Source organism: Bos taurus, chromosome 4 (genome assembly GCF_002263795.3).
Source record: "Bos taurus isolate L1 Dominette 01449 registration number 42190680 breed Hereford chromosome 4, ARS-UCD2.0, whole genome shotgun sequence".
Lineage (NCBI taxonomy): Eukaryota > Metazoa > Chordata > Mammalia > Artiodactyla > Bovidae > Bos > Bos taurus.
In genome coordinates, this window is record NC_037331.1 from 42,201,044 (window position 1) to 42,219,049 (window position 18,006).

The following is an 18,006-nucleotide window of genomic DNA, read 5'->3' on the forward strand; positions in this document are numbered from 1 at the left end:
GCTATTTGTTGTTTAAGTCACCCAGTCTAATTGTATTCCATTGTAGCAGTAAAAACTGACCCACCTTTTATAGACACGAATAATGGGACCCAGAAATGATTAAAGGATTTGTGCAAGACCACTCAATGGGTAAGTGTTGGAGTGGTAATTAAAACTCAGTTTCCAAATCTCTAATCTAGCATTCTGTCCACTATAGCATTTGTGATTTTATTCAGCAAACATTTCTGGGTCTCATATATTAAGAAGGCACTGCTTTAGAGACTGAAGTGAGGAGAGAGGATAAGACCTCAAATAATTAGGAAATTCCCTGTCCCAGCGAGCTTAGAGTTTAATATATAACTTAAGGCAGATCCACTAGTTACTTTATGGTGTATTAGAATGTACAAGTTGTTTAAGAAAGGGCACCAGGATATGGAAGTTCAAAAAACAAAGAAGACTTCTGGCCAAAAGATCACAAGGAATGCCAAGGCAAGGATAATTTTAAGCTGAAGAATGAATATGAATTAAACCGGTAGTATCAGAGGGAAGGCTTTCTTATCCATAATGTTTCTTTAGTAGAAAACAACAAAGGGAAAGTGGGAGAAATTGACTAGAAAAACAGAGGAAAGGGGCAATTCTGTATGTCCTGGAAGCAAAAGTGATGGGTAGACTTTTCAAGGTGCTGCTTTCAGGATGTATTCATTTGCATTCATATCCTTGTCTAACTCCACTTACAAAGACAACTTCTAGGGACTTCCCTGGTGGTGCAGTGGCTAAGACTCCATGCTTTCAGTACAGGGGACTAGGGTTCAATCTTTGGTCAGGGAGCTAGAGCCCACATGCTGCAACTGAGATTTTGCATGCTGCAACTAAATATCCCATGTACTGCAGCTAAAACCTGGTACAGCCAAATAAATAAGAATAAATAAATAAACATATTTTAAAAGACAACTTCTAGAAAAGAAACGTTAATTGGATAAGAGAGAACAGGGAAAAATTACTACAGGTCTAACCACATTATACAGAATATGAGAGATACATAACTTGAAAAGTGAAATCAGGGTGCTGTTACCGAAGAAGGTATTATAAAGATAAAGCAAAAACATTTCTGTTGTTCAGTCGCTAAGTTGTGTCTAAGTTTTTGTGACCCTGTGGACTATAGCACGCCAGGGTCCTCTGTCCTCCACTATCTCCTGGAGTTTGCTCAAACTTATGTCCACTGAGTCAGTGATACTAACTTGCCATGTCATCCTCTGCTGCTCCCTTCCTCTTTTGTCTTCAGTCTTTCCCAGCATCAGGGTCTTTTCCAATGAGTTGGATCTTTGCGTCAGTTGGTCACAGTATCAGGGCTTCAACTTCAGCATCAATCCTTCCAATGAATATTCAGGGTTGATTTCTTTTAGGATTGACTGGTTTGATCTCCTTGTAGTCCAAAGAACTCTCAAGAGTCTTCTCCAGCACAACTGTTTGAAAGCATCAATTCTTTCAAAAGTACAAACGTGCAAACAAAAATCAAATGCCCACTTCAGGATTTTATGGAGTGTAAAGGAAAAAAATGAGTTATAGAGAAGGAAATGTAAGGTCAATAGAATGTTAGAATAGGCTCATTTGGCTGAAGCACAGGATGAATAAATGACAGAATGAACCAGACTTTGACTTGCCGGTCATCTCCACCTTCTTACCTGACAGTCATCTCCACCTTCTTCTTCATACACACACAGCACTGTCCTAATCAGTGAATTACTCTCCCTAGCTTACAAAATTTTAAGGTGCATATTGATTTGACCTGACAAAAAACAGAAACTCTAAAAACAATAATAATAAAACCAAAAATTATATCTAGGGTAGATAAGCTAGCAGATTATTTTTTATTTTCATTATATATAACATTTCTTAAGAATCAGTATATGGCACTCTATTTTTTAGTTTTCTTTAAAATGTTTACTTATATACCTAAAATCAGATACTCTTAAGATACAGGCTCTATTTTAAGATACAGCTCAGACATTGCCCAATATCCATTGCTTAATCCTTCATTAATTGAAATGTCTAATAAAAAAGATGCCTTTAAAAGTGTATGTATTTTATGTACACATATGTATACAAAACTTTTCTATTCATGCAGTTTATTGATTGGGATCATGTATAATTGCAGATAACCAAAACCATAATAAAGAAATGAGTATTTACTTTTTCTCTTATAACACAATATTCTAAACTATGTAGTTAATGATATTTTAGCTGCTCAGTGAAGCTATTAAAGACCCAGGCTGTTTCTAACTTTTACTACAGTGGCCTTAGCATGTTGGATTTTTCCCTTGTCCAGCTCTCTTTGTGGTTTGTGATCAGAATATCAAGTCTACCAGAGAGCGAAGAGTCCATGTAAGTCCCAAACAGGAATACCCAGTCTAGCCAAAATGAAATGGATGCAAAGGGTCTTGATATCAGATATAAGTTTTAGTTTAATGAATAAAGAAACCCCCTCCTTCTGTGTTAGGTCTCAATGGCCAGGACAGAGATGCTGGAAGTTGCAAGGGCAGCTCAGGAGGTAGGGGACTAGATCCATGGATCCATGTTCTGGGTCTGAAATCCATGTGATAGGCCTGAAACTAAACTGGTTCTAAATAAAAAAGAATAGACAAAATATTGGGTAGGCAACCAGCAGAATTTTTCATAATAAGGATAGTGGGTAAATACCAATAAAATTGCCTTATCTGAAAGATGCTATGATAAATTGTGAAGGATGATAAAGTATTAGTGAAATATGAGGCCAAGAAAGCCCTTCCAAAACAAATGTGACAATTCATTTTAGTTAATGGAAGAAAATTTATATTAATTCTCAGAAACTTCTGCAGATTTTTCCATGGAAAAAAAAGATAGAGCCAGTCCCTGAATGAATAGACAACCATTTTTGTTATTGTTTTCTTAGGTAAGTAAACTTTGAGACAACTTGTTGTTGTTCAGTTGCTCAGTTGTGTCTGACTCTTTGCGACCCTGTAGACTACAGCATACCAGGCTTCCCTGCCCTTCACTATCTCCCAGAGTTTGCTCAAACTCATATCCGTTGAGTTGGTGATGCCATCCAACCGTCTTATTCACTGTTGCCCCCTTCTCCTCCTGCCCTCAATCTTTCCCAGCATCAGTGTCTTTTCCAATGAGTTGGCTCTTCCTATCAGGTGACCAAAGTATTGAAGCTTCAGCATCAGTCCTTCCAATGAATAGTCAGGGTTTATTTCCTTTAGGATTGAGTGGTTTGATATCCTTGCTGTCCAAGGGACTCTCAAGAGTCTTCTCCAGCACCACAGTTCAAAAGCATCAATTCTTCAGCACTCACCCTTCTTTATGTTCCAACTCTCACATCTGTACATTGTTATTGGAAAAACCATAGTTTTGACTATACTGGCCTTTGTTGGGAAAGTGATGTCTCTGCTTTTGAATACGCTGCTAGGTTTGTCATAGCTTTTCTTCCAAGGAGCATGCATCTTTTAATTTCATGACTGCAATTACCATCTGCAGGGATTTTGAAGCCCAAGAAAATAAAGTCTTTCACTGTTTCCCTTGTTTCCCCGTGTATTTGCCATGAAGTAATGGGACCGGAGTCCATGATCTTAGTTTTTTGAATGTTTAGTTTTAAGCCAGCTTTTTCACCATGGTCTTTCACCTTAATCAAGAGGTTCTTTTGTTGTGACTGCTAACGTGGTACTTTTGTAGTAGAAGAACTGGTTTAAATTGATAATGTATTTTCAGAAGCCAAGACTCATCTTGGACTACAAAATGTGAGTTTATCCATGTTATATTAGGCGAATGATTCTAGCCTACTTTAGTGGACAGACTACATCTGTTGTTCTTCAGTTAGCATTTTCCCAGGCTGCCAGAAAGGATCTCATCACTTTACATGCCCCACATATTTGGTTCAGTTCATCATTCAGTCGTGTCCAACTCTTTGCAACCCCATGGACTGCAGCAGGCCAGGCCTCCCTGTCCATCACCAACTCCCAGAGTTTACTCAACTCATGTCCATTGAGTCGGTGATGCCATCCAACCATCTCATCCTCTGTCATTCCCTTTACCTCCCACCCTCAGTCTTTCCCAGCATCAGGGTCTTTTCCAATGCCCCACACATTCCACATGCCCATATTAGACAGAAAGAAAAGAGAAGAGAAGTACAGTTGCTGAAAGACCTCTAGATTCATAACTAGGCAGAAGAGAGATGAGAAGAGTCAAGAATGGTGATTGCTCAACAGCTGTATTGAATTAGCAAGGGTAGACATGTTCTTCTGACTATGAAAGACCAAGGAAGCAAAACAGAATTTCAGATATGTTGTTTTAATTAATTCAGCGTGATGTCAGTAAGTCCAAGACCTACAGAAATTCAGGGCATTTGGAGATATAAACAATAGATAATTGATATTGTGATGGTGGTTTCCAGTTACCTTCATTTCTGATTGCTCCACGGTTTTGATTGAAAAAAATGATTTTGAATTTGGAAAATAATATATGCAAGCATTCTGGATGTAATATTTATGTGCATTTTATAAGCAATATGTTTTCCTGTCATTTGTTTTCTGCTATCATATTGGGTAGAAAAATAAATTGAGACTACTGACTAAAATATATGAGAAACACTGACGAGTAGGAATTTTGATAGTTCAGTTAAAAATACTATTTTGTATGGCATCTTGCTCAGACTGTGCCAGCAGATTAGAGGCAACTGAAACAATAAATTTGAAAACTTCAGAAATGTAGCAATATATAGTTTTCAAGTATATTTACTGTTTGTGTAAAAGGTGTTTGTGTTGCATATATGCACACTCACATAATGTTTTATGTGGTCATGGTGGTGCAAAGAGATTGTTAATGAATTGTAATTTTGAGATTCAAAGGATTTGAAGAGAATGTGATTTTTGTAACTATTATGAAGGTGGTGGCTTAGTCACCAAGTCACATGCAACTCTTGCAACCCCATGAACTGTAGCCCACTAGACTCCTCTGTCCTTGGAGTTTCCCAGTGAAGAATATTGGCATGGGTTGCCATTTCCTTCTATCACAGATGTCCTGTTTCCTCTGTCTTTAATTTTTTGTCTTGGCTAAATTACCCTAATATGTTTGAAAAGATCAGGGTTTTAGAAATTCTTATTTATATTTTATAGATATTTTTATTTATAATTCATTCTTCCAAGTATTAGAAAAATAAAGGCCTTCATTAGATAAATCTTCATAATTTAACATAATTATTTTTAAACATGAAAATAATCTATGATAAATTCACAGTATTGGTTTCCTTACCTAATTCCAAGCTTGTTTGATGTAAGGAAATCCAATCAGTCCATCCTAAAGGAGATCAGTCCTGGATGTTCATTGGAAGGACTGATGTTGAAGCTGAAACTTCAATACTTTGGCCACCTAATGCGAAGAGCTGACTCATTGGAAAAGACCCTAATGCTGGGAAAGATTGAGGGCAGGAGGAGAAGGGGACGACAGAGGATGAGATGGTTGGATGGCATCACGGACACAATGGACATGGGTTTGGGTGGACTCCGGGAGTTGGTGATGGACAGGGAGGCCTGGCATGCTGAGGTTCATGGGGTCACAAAGAGTCGGACACAACTGAGCGACTGGACTGAACTGATACTCAAAATTACTTCTATACTAATAATAAACTCTAAAAATACTTAAAATCTTTCAAACATTATAGTTAAAAAACATCTATTCATATTTTATACAAGAGATGCATTACTTTTATTCAATTTATAAATATAGTAAAACATTAATATTGGTCTAATTCTTTTTTTTTTAACTTTTTATATCACCCTACTTATCCAAATCCAGAGTAACTAACTTTAAATAACTTAAAAATCTTTTCAAAACTTGAAGACATACTGAGTGAAACAAGCCAGTCTCAAAAGGACAAATAACATAGATTTCTCTTGTATAAGTTATGTAGAGTAGTCAAATGTATAAACAGAAAGACTGGGGGAAAGGGAATGTGGGAAGTTAAAAAAGTAAAAAAGTTTTTTAGCCGTGCAATGAGATATACTATGACATTTTGTATATATTCAGTTCAAGAATGATATGTGCCTTTTGCTGTAATACAGACTTCATTCTAAATGAAAAATGAAAGAGTACATGTATAACACTGAGCACTGACTTGGTGGATAATTATTATCTTAGCAAATGTTATCTTTTTTTAGTATGGGTGATAAATGTTTCGGAATGTCAAAAGAGCAATGTGAAATAATGCAAGTTTTAAATGAGTATGTTTATGATAGAATCAAATTACATACTTATTTTCCAATTGTATCATTCTAGGAGGAATTGTTGATAAGGATCTTCGTCACTACCTCAACTTACGATTTCAGAAGGGGTCTGTGGACCATGAACTTCAGCAAATCATTCGTGACAACCTCTACCTCCGCACGGTGCCATGTGAGTAACAGGCGGTGTTATTTTTTACTATAGTAACAGATAAATGTTCAGTTATATATTTATTGTTTAATTTAAAAGAGAAGTTAAATTTCACTGATTTTTTATATGATAGACTTTTGGAGTAGACAATTTATTTGAGATATGGAAGTTATAAGTGCAAAAGCTTATAACTGCAGTTGTGTGATTTATGATGATGTCAGATCCAGAAGAGACTTGTGATTTTCAAGCTATAAAACCTAACTTACTTCTCAAGTTGATATTGAGAAATATTAGTTCTAGTCCATGATGTTGAAGATTTCAGTGTTTTGGGTAGAACTCCACACAGGGAGACAAAGAATGCAAATTCAATTCATTAGTTGAACAAGCTATTTTGTAGCTAGAATCTACACAGTAACTGCCAATATCATCATCAGTTTGCAGCAGAGAGGTCTTACAAGTTAAAAGGAAATAATGCATTGGAAAGTAAAAAATGTTCTGTAACTCTGAGAAAGTGATGACATTGAGTGCTGGGCAGAAATGTCTTGTACATAGCCTACAGAAATTCACAACCATCCCTGATTATGAGGAGGTGCTACTTCAAAAGAGAGGAATTGGTAAAATGATAAACTTCACAAATCAACTTTTTAGTACCTGCTTCAGTTAATTTGATAATCTTCTGTTTACTTTAGGACAACCCAAGGACTTTTCAAGCCAGATAATAGGTTATAAATAGGTATCAAAGTCAGTTTCTTTCAAGGTAGATTCTATGACCTTTGGAAATTTTCTAGTCTCTCTGGAAACTGATCAGTGGGTGTTGTTTATGTTCTTTCTTTGGTTTAGTTTTTGTTATTAAGTTGCTAAGTCTTGTCTGACTCTTTGCAATCCCATGGACTGTAGCCCACCATGCTTCCCTGCCCGTGGGATTTCCCAGGCAAGAATACTGGAGTGATGAGTTGCCACTTCCTTCTCCAGGGCACAGTTTGAATCTGGGTCTACTGTGTTAGTAGGCAGATTCTTTGCCACTCAGTCACCAGGGAAGTCCTCCTTTTGTTTTAGTTTTGTTTTAAACTGTAATAAACTCAAAGATGGGGTCTCTGGAAGGTTGATATTAAAGAAAGAAAAACTTGGCTGGAATAGATGAAACAAATAAACCATATATGTAGTTTCTGGGATTGAACTACTAGAACTACATAGAAGGTATTGATTAAGGATGACTATACTGAAAAAATGGAAACACACAAAGAAGTAAAATGGATAATTCAGCATCCATTTAGCCTACACACATCTTAGGAAGGGTAGACACTTGCCATTGTTAGTACTAAATGCTCATCAAAACAAAAATGCCATGGCACCACTATCAGATATTCCTAGATGCAAATGCTTATCGATTGACATCCTGTCAGTCCAAATGCTACTTCTGTCAGTGGGTATTAGTTAAATGAATAGATTTTTGGACTCTTACTTTAAAACTAGGAGTAGAGAAAAGTGCATTCTTGACCTTGTAAGTTTGACATTAGAGTGATGGGCAGAGGAAGATAGATTAAAGTAAGTGACTGAACTATTTATAAGGAAATGAGTGGATGCATTTTCAAAGCTGTGATGTTGTCAGTACAGACATGTGAATTTATCTTCTGTGACATGAAATAAAGGAGATCTGAAATACAGAATAAAGAATCCAGGTACTTTATTATATTTAAAAGCTGAGGAAGATAGATAAGAGGCTAACATTCAATAATACTTATAGTCCTTGCTAAGGTGATGACATAAATAAGAACTTGTAATTAAATGTGAAGATAATAGAAGTAAGTTTTGCATTAGTTCATTAACTTCCTAAATAAGTCATCTCTCTTTAGAGTACCCAAGAAATACTATGATGGAAAAATAAATATAGGAGTAAAATAACTAGGCTTATATTAGTAAACATAAAGGGGTTTGTGATATGATTTTTATACAAGGTCATAAATTCAATTAGAAATCCTTGAATAGCTCCTATAAAGGAGATGATTAGAAACTTAATGAATCTGAATATTATGATTGAACAATTTAGATTTGTAGCCAGTACTCCTAATATCCAATAATACCATTCACTAACAATGCTCTTAACTTGGCATAAAAGTGAAAAAAAGCATCTAAGACAGATGTGATTCTGATTTATATTATCTATGATTATTTTACACTGATGAACTGGATCTGGACAATCCACCAGCTTCACTCAGTATAACTTTTAATGAAATGTTCAGATATTTACAAAGAGTATGCAGCAAAGATGTGTCAATAGTGTGAAAAATTCAGCTGTTGTTTAGGAATTTATGTGTGGATTCAATATGTCAATTGAATTTGAGTATGGAGTGACATTCATTACATATTCTTTGGGTCAAGTAATTCTCATTGGTTTTCATGTATCCAGAACCATAATAATTAGGAACATATATACTGTGGAGCTTGTCTCTGCCTTTATTCATGTATTCATTAATATGATACCTCTTGTTTAATTTACTAACAGGAATAGGTCATGGAAACAAAATTATTCACTTCAAACTATGTTTGGGTGGTTTAATTTTTTATAAGGCAAAACTCAGTAATTCTGTTTACTACCACCACATTACTCCGCCATCACCAACTATAACAGTAAGAAAGGAGCAAAGTCTTGGAGCTGTATTTCCTAGGTGCCTAGTGAGTAAGAGAGAGTTCTAGGGTCAGGGCTACAGAGACTCCATCCTCTCTATGCACACAAATGTACTTGTCCAAATCTTAGTGCGAACAGTTTAGCTTTTTTACGTCCTTCTGAAGGACATCTGGACCTGGCTACTGGCTGATTTCTGATCCAAACATAGGAGAGAGGTTGTCAATCTAACTCTCTACTGGGCCTTAATTATTGATGCATATAATGTAAAATCTCATCAGTCTGTTCTCTGCCCCATAAACAAGGGTTGACTGCATTTATCATTTTTATTTTGTATTCCCAGAACTTCATCTCTGAACATAATGTCTCAAAATATATGTTTTAAATCTGTGTCTCTAGGCATGGAAGGCAGGACTTGCGGAGATAAGACTATTCAGCATACGGTGAGCCTGAGTGCTTACTTATACTCACAGGCCCACACATACACGAGTACACACACACACACACACACACACACACACACACACACTCATGAGATCAGTTGATCATCTTCTAAATTGAATTATGTAGAAAAGATCCTTAGGAACTGACTGTATATTTTCTGTAGAATAAAAGCCAGTCATTTGATTCTTATCTATTAAAGACCTAACCTTGTACCCAAATGTACTTATATATTTAGTTGCTAACTGTACAATTTTTTTAGGATCTTCCCTGGTGGCTCAGATGGTAAAGAATCTGCCTGCAATGTGGGACACCCAGGTTCAATCCCTGGGTTGGGAAAATCCCCTGGAGAAGGGAATGGCAACCCACTCTAGTATTCTTGCCTGGAGAATCCCATGGACAGAATAGCCTGGTGGGCTACAGTGTATAGGTTGCAAAGAGTCGGACATGATTGAGCCACACACACACACACACACACACACACACACACACACTCATGAGATCAGTTCATCATTCTTTCAAATTGAATTATGTAGAAAAGATCCTTAGGAACTAACTCTATATTTTTTTGTAGAATAAAAGCCAGCCAGCCACCTGATTCATATCTATTAAAGACCTAACTTTGTACCTAAATGTACTTATGTATTTAGTTTTTATTTAATACTTAGGTATTAAGTATTTATGTATTTAGCTAACTGTACAATTTATTGGGGGATGGTAAATGTCTTAAGAGTATACTGGTATCCTAAAGTGAAACTTAAATTTTAGTTTTTAAATAATGAATACTAAAAATGACACTTTCAAACAATTAGATTTCAGGCTATATAGGTTTTAGGTAATAGAACTTCATGAGAAATGAGTAAATAATGATTAAACAAAACTGTTGTGATCTGGAATGTGAAAAATGTATATAAATGTAGATAAAGAACTCTAAAGAGTTTAGAGCATCCATCAAATGGGACTTCTATTCCTTTGATAGTATAGAAAAGACAATTTCAGAAGCACTAAGCTGGCAGCACCCATTAGAGATTAGATGAAATTGTTTAATTGAGTGTTAAGTGTACCTTGTTAAGGTAGCATGCATTGCCCTTATAGACTCAAAAGTATATGAGGAAAATGAGTGGAATCGAAACAAAAAACATTGGAAAATTTTCAAAATGGAGTTTTTTTTAAAACTCCATTTAAAAAATGGAGTTTATTTTAATATTCTACTGAGCATAATGATTGCATATCATTAACGAGTCTAAGCAACCATGATTGAATTGACTATGCTTTTTAAATATGAGAAAAATAATAATTTCCATTTATTGATGAAGTTCTGTTTTTTCTGTCCTTAATAATTATTATATATGTGAATTAATTTTTGAGGAAGGTATGAGCACAGATATAAATGGTGAATACTTTTTCCCTTATATCAGGTGACATGAGGAAAGGACTTCAGTAACCAATTTTAGAAGTTTCAAAATGAAATGGAGGATAGTTAAAATTAAATTTCTCTCCTACTAACATACTTTGTCATTTGTTTTATTGGGAAATAGTTTAAATTTATCTGAAGTCAAAAGAAATATCAGTGTATATAAACCAGGTAAAAGACAGAAATCAATAAAACTAAAACTCTAAAACTCTTCCATAAAAAGGAAATAAAATGAAAATCATAAGTTTGAGATATGTAAGAAATTACTTTTATGGAAGAGCTGATTGAAGTATAACATGCAATGATGTTTCTACATATTTAAGCATTTTAAGTTAGTATAACTAAACTATGTTAAAAAGCATTTTAAAGATTAAAATTGTAAGGCTTTTAATACATTTTTTAAAATTCTCTGTTATATTAAATTATCTTTCATGTAAAAACAAATAGAAGCAGGCTCTTAAATGTTAGGGGTCTCTTGGCCTTTAAGAAGAACATTTACCAGCACAATGAAAGGTACAGCTATGCAGAGTCAATGTCCCTTTGCCCTAATTATAGTCTCATATAAGACTGTGGTCAGAGTTAACTATTGGAGAGAAGCAGGTGACCACATATCTATTAAAAAGTCTAGAATTAGGGCAGAAATTTCATGGGGATACTTCATAGGGAAAAAATTATTTTAATTCTTAAGCAAAAAATAAGTACTTTTAAAGCTTGTGGAAAATATGTGTTCTTATTCAACAAAGCAATATTTGTGTAGGCATGAATGAATATAATTACTCATAATTTGTGTCATGAAGGTATGGTTCTAAGCATATGGTAAGAAGTGAGAGTGGAATCAATCTATGGAATACCATAAAGCTAAAATCATCTTCTAACAACGAAGTGAAATTCTCTGAGTTTAAGGTAATCAAGAACATGATTAAGTACTCAGAATATCCTTAAGCAATATAGGCCTCTGTGCTGAGATGGTAAGTTGAACTGTAGGTAGACATGAGGGCATAGGACCAGAGATAGAAGGTCCAACTGTATTTTAAACCAATATATTGCAACAGCTGTATATTACACATCTGTTTCAAATTTAACTTTATTGTTTCAAATAAGAATCATCAATTTAGAATCTCTGTTCTGATGTTGTTTTTAGGATGTGACTCATGTTCTTTCACAATTATTTCAGAATCAAGTTCCAGATTTTTGTTTGAAAATGAATTTGTATTTGATTTTTTAAAATAGCCTACTTATATTTTGTGCTAAGTGTTGAGAAAAGAGTTATTAGAGAATAAATATGATTATTAGCCCTGTGGGCCAAAAGAGAAGGAAATCTGTAAATAAATGAAACTAAATTTCTTGAGAGATTTATAAACTTCCCCTGGAAATGTAGGTCAAAAGAAAAAAATTCAAAAGCTTCTGAGCAGTAGCAAACGTTCCAAAGTGTCTCGTCATTCAGATGTGTGCTTGACTGGTATATTTATTAAAAATGCGTTGTTGCTTTATAGAAAGTTATATTAGCTTTGCCCTCTCCCTCTTATCCCTGAGAATAGTAAGATCTATTTTCATGTCATATATGTGAAAATATCATGGATTTTCTTTTTTTTTTTTTTTCATTGAGCAAAATGAATGCATTTTCCTGGTCACATAGTAACATTCATTGGTTTGGTTGACAGAATACACTGTAGGAGAGAAATGGCTTCAAAATGTGCTTAAAGTGGAAAGTCAGAGGATATTAAAAGGGATGGTATTGATTTACCCATTTGACACTACAGGGCAGTAGCTTTAGAATAAAGGAACATATCTGGCACAAAAGAAAAGCAATAAACACCAGCAGTGAACAATGTTACTGATCTTCCAAACCACATATAATTCCCTTTGCCCTGACTTGATCACATCTTTTTGTGGTTATGACCCGATCTTTCTTCTTGGCTTTTTCTCTTTTGTTTTGTACTTCTCTTTTCTCTTCATAAGAGGAAGGCTTTCTATAGGAAATCTGGGTTTGTGGACCATGGCAGATAGCATGTATACTCTTAGGCTTCAGTGGTTTCAGCAGCTGCTCAAGGAAAAATTGGAGATAAGTGTGTAAAGCATTTTTCCACCTTCAAAAAAGCCAGTCAGTCATGTAAAATAGCTCACCTTCTGGGGAGCCCAGAATCTGCTCCCTGCAGACTTCAGAGTTGTAGCCCAGCTGGATATAAATCAGGTGTTCACTTCCTTGTATGCCTCTGCACTTTTTGAACAGAAAGAACTAGGACTCTTATCAGGTCAGACCTACCCAAGTTTTCAAAGTTGGCTGATGAATACTTAGGCTGTTGGATGATTATAGTAGCTGAGGGAAACTGATGACAGTGGACACTAATATTATTGCAGGACTTTAAGGTTGTAGGTTGTGGTACAGCACTCAATCTTAATTAACCAAAAGAACAATGAAAATAAAATACTAATTGTGATATCCTTATGTTTAGTACAATAGTCAGTCATTTGCACATCACAGTTTAGAATTGTTAGAGCATGATGAGTAGAAATAGCCCTTTGCTTTACCTATTTGGCAACATAGCACTATGGAAAGAGCATTCATCTAAGAATTGAGAGCCATTGGTTCTAGACTGGGCTCTGCCACTAACAATGGAACCTTGGCATAGGCTTTACCTTTGAGATTAAGGAGAGAGAGAGAGAAAGAAGGGAAGAGAATGAATTCTAATGGTTCTTTCTGCTCTAAAATGCCATGCTTTTCTGATTCTGCTGGCTTACTTTTCTTTATCGTTATTCAAATCAGTTCATCAAATTGGCTTAAATTGTTCTGAGTATGTAATGCCCTCGATATTAAGCAGGTGTAAACAGCTTATGGAAACTAAAGATATATCAAATACAACAGAGACTTCAGGGAAAAATAAAGAGCTGGGTTTAAATTAGGTGCAGTTCTGGATAAAACTAGCCATGCATGTACTTTCAGATTTTTCTTTGAATGTTAAGGATGCCATCATAACTCTGATGTTCCTTGAAATCTGCCTTCATTATTCATGAATTCTGAAATACGGTGTATTCCTAGTAAGTTGTTGGGAAAATAAACATAATGAGAAATGCAAAGCTTTTAAAATCACTTTCTTTGAAATGTCTAATGATTTGACATGTGACATAAAGGCTTTTGAAGCTTTAGGTGTGTTGTTATAAAAACGTAATTGTAATCTTTATGATAATATGTTTAACATGAAATATAATGTCTTCTAATGTTAAACATTAATAAATGTCACTTATGCTGTTGAATGGCCTTTGGTGAATATCCAAATAGATCTAGCTAAAGGGAGATTAAATTAGTGCTCAGTGCAATCTTTACAGAACTATTTAAAAATGTAGGCAAGTCAGTAAGGTTTCTCACACAGAATAATTAAAAGAACACTGATGTAGGGTTGACAGTCAATTTAATTTAAAAATATAGGCGTAAATTCTGCCTCTCTTAGGCAAGTCAGATGTTTAGAATAGGATCAATTCCCAGTTAGTTTTCCAGTATCTATTCCATGCTCTGTTACCTTTTCTACTTAAAGGCTAGCTTTCAGGAATGCTGTTTTTTGTGCATACAAAATTACAGGTATCTGCACCAGTTCTGTTGGAATGAAGACAGAGCTTCATCTGCTGCTCAACACAATGAATTTGTAGGGATATATGATAAGTCTTACCTTGTCCTTCAAAAAAAGATTGAATTGAGGAGCTAACACCGAGCTATGCATATCTGTCCTTTCCCAGTTTGGGTAGGAATTCTAATTCTCTTTTTTCCTCTTTTTTTGATTTTTTTGAAACTAATAAAAAAAAACTCTACTGATCAGTAAAGAAACTGAATATTTGTAGGAAGTCTACGACTTCATGTCTTGGATTCATCTTAGCATTTTCCAGTGGGGGAATGGTTGGTGATTCCCTAACCAGGACCAGCCCCAGGTATGAGACTCCATGAGCATCAACTAGAACAGTTCTTTTACTAAGCACTTCCTATGTGCAAAAAATATTTTTCATACATTATCTTAGAATTTTCTAAGAATCCATATAAAGTAAATGTTAATCCCATGTTTGAAGACAAATGGAGAAACTAAGGCTCCAAGTTTAAGCAATGATTTAGTAAGTCTGGAAGAAGAGGAATTCTGTCTCAGATGTATCTAGCTCCCAACCCACACTCTGAATGAGAGAACTCTCTAGCAAAAGCTCCAGGAAGACATGAGCAATATAAGGGTGCTTCAAAGGGGTTCAGTCATGCTGTTGGAGTAGAAAAATAAGCAAAGAACTCTGCAGATCGACAAACAACCTAGTGAGCATGAATGAAGTTCCACAGGCTGATAGGTTCTCTGATGAGCATGAATGAAATTCTATCAGTAGAAAAGACATTTTTGCCAAATAAATAGAGACAGAAATTCCCACAATTAAAAAAAGTATATATATATATATATGTATGGATAGTTATCAGGAAACTTTTCAAATTAACATCTATTGATTGGCTAGCTTCAGGTTAGTTCTTTTCAACTAGACATTAGTCTCTTCATTGGCCATTTATCAATCAAGTATCAAATTGGTTTTTTAGCACATTATTGCCAGAAATATTGGAATATAAAATATTTATGGGCAGAAAAATTAGTTGATAAGTGTATTATTCCCATAATTAAAACTGTTACCTTGTTATAGAGAGATCAAATATGGATTATCTAAAAACTTCTATTAATTTCTGAAGTTTGCTTCTAAAGCCTTACTTAACTAAGCACTTCTAGACCTTATATCTCCATTTCATACTCTGAAGTCTAATCTAAATGTAAAATTCTAACTATATGGAACTCTATAAGTAGGTATTTATAAAAGTTCCCAGTTTCTCACCTTGGCATTTTACAAAAGCTTTTTTTTTTTTTTTTTTTGCAAACCAGTGTGAGGACAAGGGGTTGAGTGAGGAGAAAAGAATGAATTAACATTTACCAGATATCCACATACAAGGACTTTAATTATGTTGTTAATTTTGCAATCCTTAAAGTAATGTATTGTGGTTCCCATTTTTCAGACAGATCACAGCTACTAAGTGAGTAACAAGGAATCCAAGTGTCTAGGTCTGTCTAACACCAAGAACCATTTATGGGATGTATTATGTTAACTCCTTTGACTCTGATATCCCCTACAGTTCTGAAAAAACCTCAAGAAGCCAAGAATATAAAAGATTGCTTGGTGTATATCTCCATTTTTAATCTGATGTTTCCCATAAAGGCAGAAAAAATGTTGAGAATAGATAGTGCATTATACAAGGTCTTTAAATCACACAATTATTCCCATAGCCATTGTACAGGCGCCCCACTAGTCATTCCTCCAAAGGCTCCAGAAAGACCAAGATCAGTAGCAGATTATTATTCAACATCAGCAATGTTGTTGAATAATAACGCCTTCTCCTGTTCTGGAGATAACCAGAACAGAGACAACATGGTTATTTAGTTTGGCATTCATAACACTTTAATGGGGGAAAATGGCCCTTCTCCTGTTGAAGAGAAGTGCTACATTCCCTTCATAGCAGAACTGTTACCCACTCATTTAGTTGTCACATGCAGCCCAGTGCAGTGACAGCTTCTCAGATCGTGAATCCTCCAATGAGCCAAGCATTGGTACATGGTGACACAACTTGGTACAATTTGTTTGATCCTTTCACCAGGAACACATGAAATTGAGAGATCCACATGTGTTCACCAATCTTCCCTGGTTTCAGGGTAAATGCCCAGATTCTGACTCAAAGGATCCAGGATAATACCCACGATAATATCTGGTGTCAACTGAGCATTGTAAACTATTGAGAAGCCAGTGAGTGGTAAGCCAAGCTTATATTCTGTCCAGCTTTCATTCTCTTTTTATTGCTTTCAGTGTCAAAGACTTTTTTCTAATCCATTAAGCAAAATAATGTATAATGTGTCCTTTAGGGTTCAGCCCAGGAAATAAAGATATGTAAGTTATTTTCAAAAGGAAGAGATTTAGAAATGTAGTTGTTTAGAAAACTGCTGAAAAAATTAGAGAAGAGGGTTGCAGGATAGATCCTCAGGAATAATACTCAAACAATACACTGCCCTACCAGGGTGACTGCTACTTCTGAGGGCTGTGGCTATGATTCATAAATCCAGAATTAAGAAATTTCATGAAGCCAGAATTGATAAATCTCGAAGTTTCACAAAGGCACTATTCAGAAATTGCTACTGTGGCTGCAATCACCACTTAACATTTGAGAATCTGGAAAGTGGACAGTGGAACGCTCCTGCAGAAAACATCATATCTCTAAGACCTTTTGGTATGAAGGAAAATATCACCTTTAAGCATTTTTGTTTTCTGTAATAACCCAACAGGCATACAGTATCAGTGTCTTAAACTTATTATTTTTAAAAGACTACTCTAAATTTTTAAATCCTTTTTGATGAATCTGTAGTTGCTGCTGCTGCTACCAAGTCACTTCAGTCATGTCCGACTCGGCTGCCGTCTATGGGGTCACACAGAGAATCTGTAGTTGAACACTTGCAATTTAAATAATTGCATTCAGAGGTTAGTGAAAAGATTTATAGAACATTTTTATATAGTGTTTTTATTCTCTACTTATATCTAAGCTCCTAAAGATTTGTTAACAGTAAGCTAACTGGCTATTTAAATACCAAGGAAATTCATTTGTTTTTTTAGAAAAACAGGAGACATAAACATTATCAGTATATTCTAGATTTAATCTACTCTACTTATAAAATGAAACACTTTAAATGTGTATCAAAATCATTGTTCATTTTTTATTCGCAATCTTATTATTAAAAATATGAATATGACACTAACAAACTTTAGCTCATAATTATATTTCTCACATGAAAAAGCAATTGACAAAACTTGCTTTCAGAACATAATTTAAACTTAGAGCAAGAAAAGGAATCTTAATTAAAAATGAGAAGTTGAATACATTATTTGAAGCACTACAGAAAATTAATCACAGTTTGAAAAATGTAGAACAATATCAGCATTAAGTGGCATAGCATCTGTGATCACAGGTCAACATTGGCAGCTTTTTGTGAGTTGCACCATCATTTCTTTACTACAAAGCTTATTAAGGAATAATACTGTGACTCTTTTGGTAAAATAAAATGTAAGAAAAATGTTTATAATAGGAAAATATGACTCAGTA

General features: G+C 34.9%; 1 protein-coding gene across 12 annotated transcripts in view; it reads left to right on the top strand.

The window, feature by feature from the left end:
- The window catches only part of MAGI2 (membrane associated guanylate kinase, WW and PDZ domain containing 2), a 1,467,480-nt gene that overhangs the window by 405,581 nt on the left and 1,043,893 nt on the right, over positions 1-18,006 (top strand). For all 12 annotated transcript variants that reach the window (XM_059886037.1, XM_059886041.1, XM_059886040.1 and 9 more), the window contains exon 2: positions 6,289-6,405. In XM_059886037.1, the coding sequence (XP_059742020.1) occupies positions 6,289-6,405 (117 nt within the window). The remainder of the gene's footprint in view (positions 1-6,288; positions 6,406-18,006) is intronic.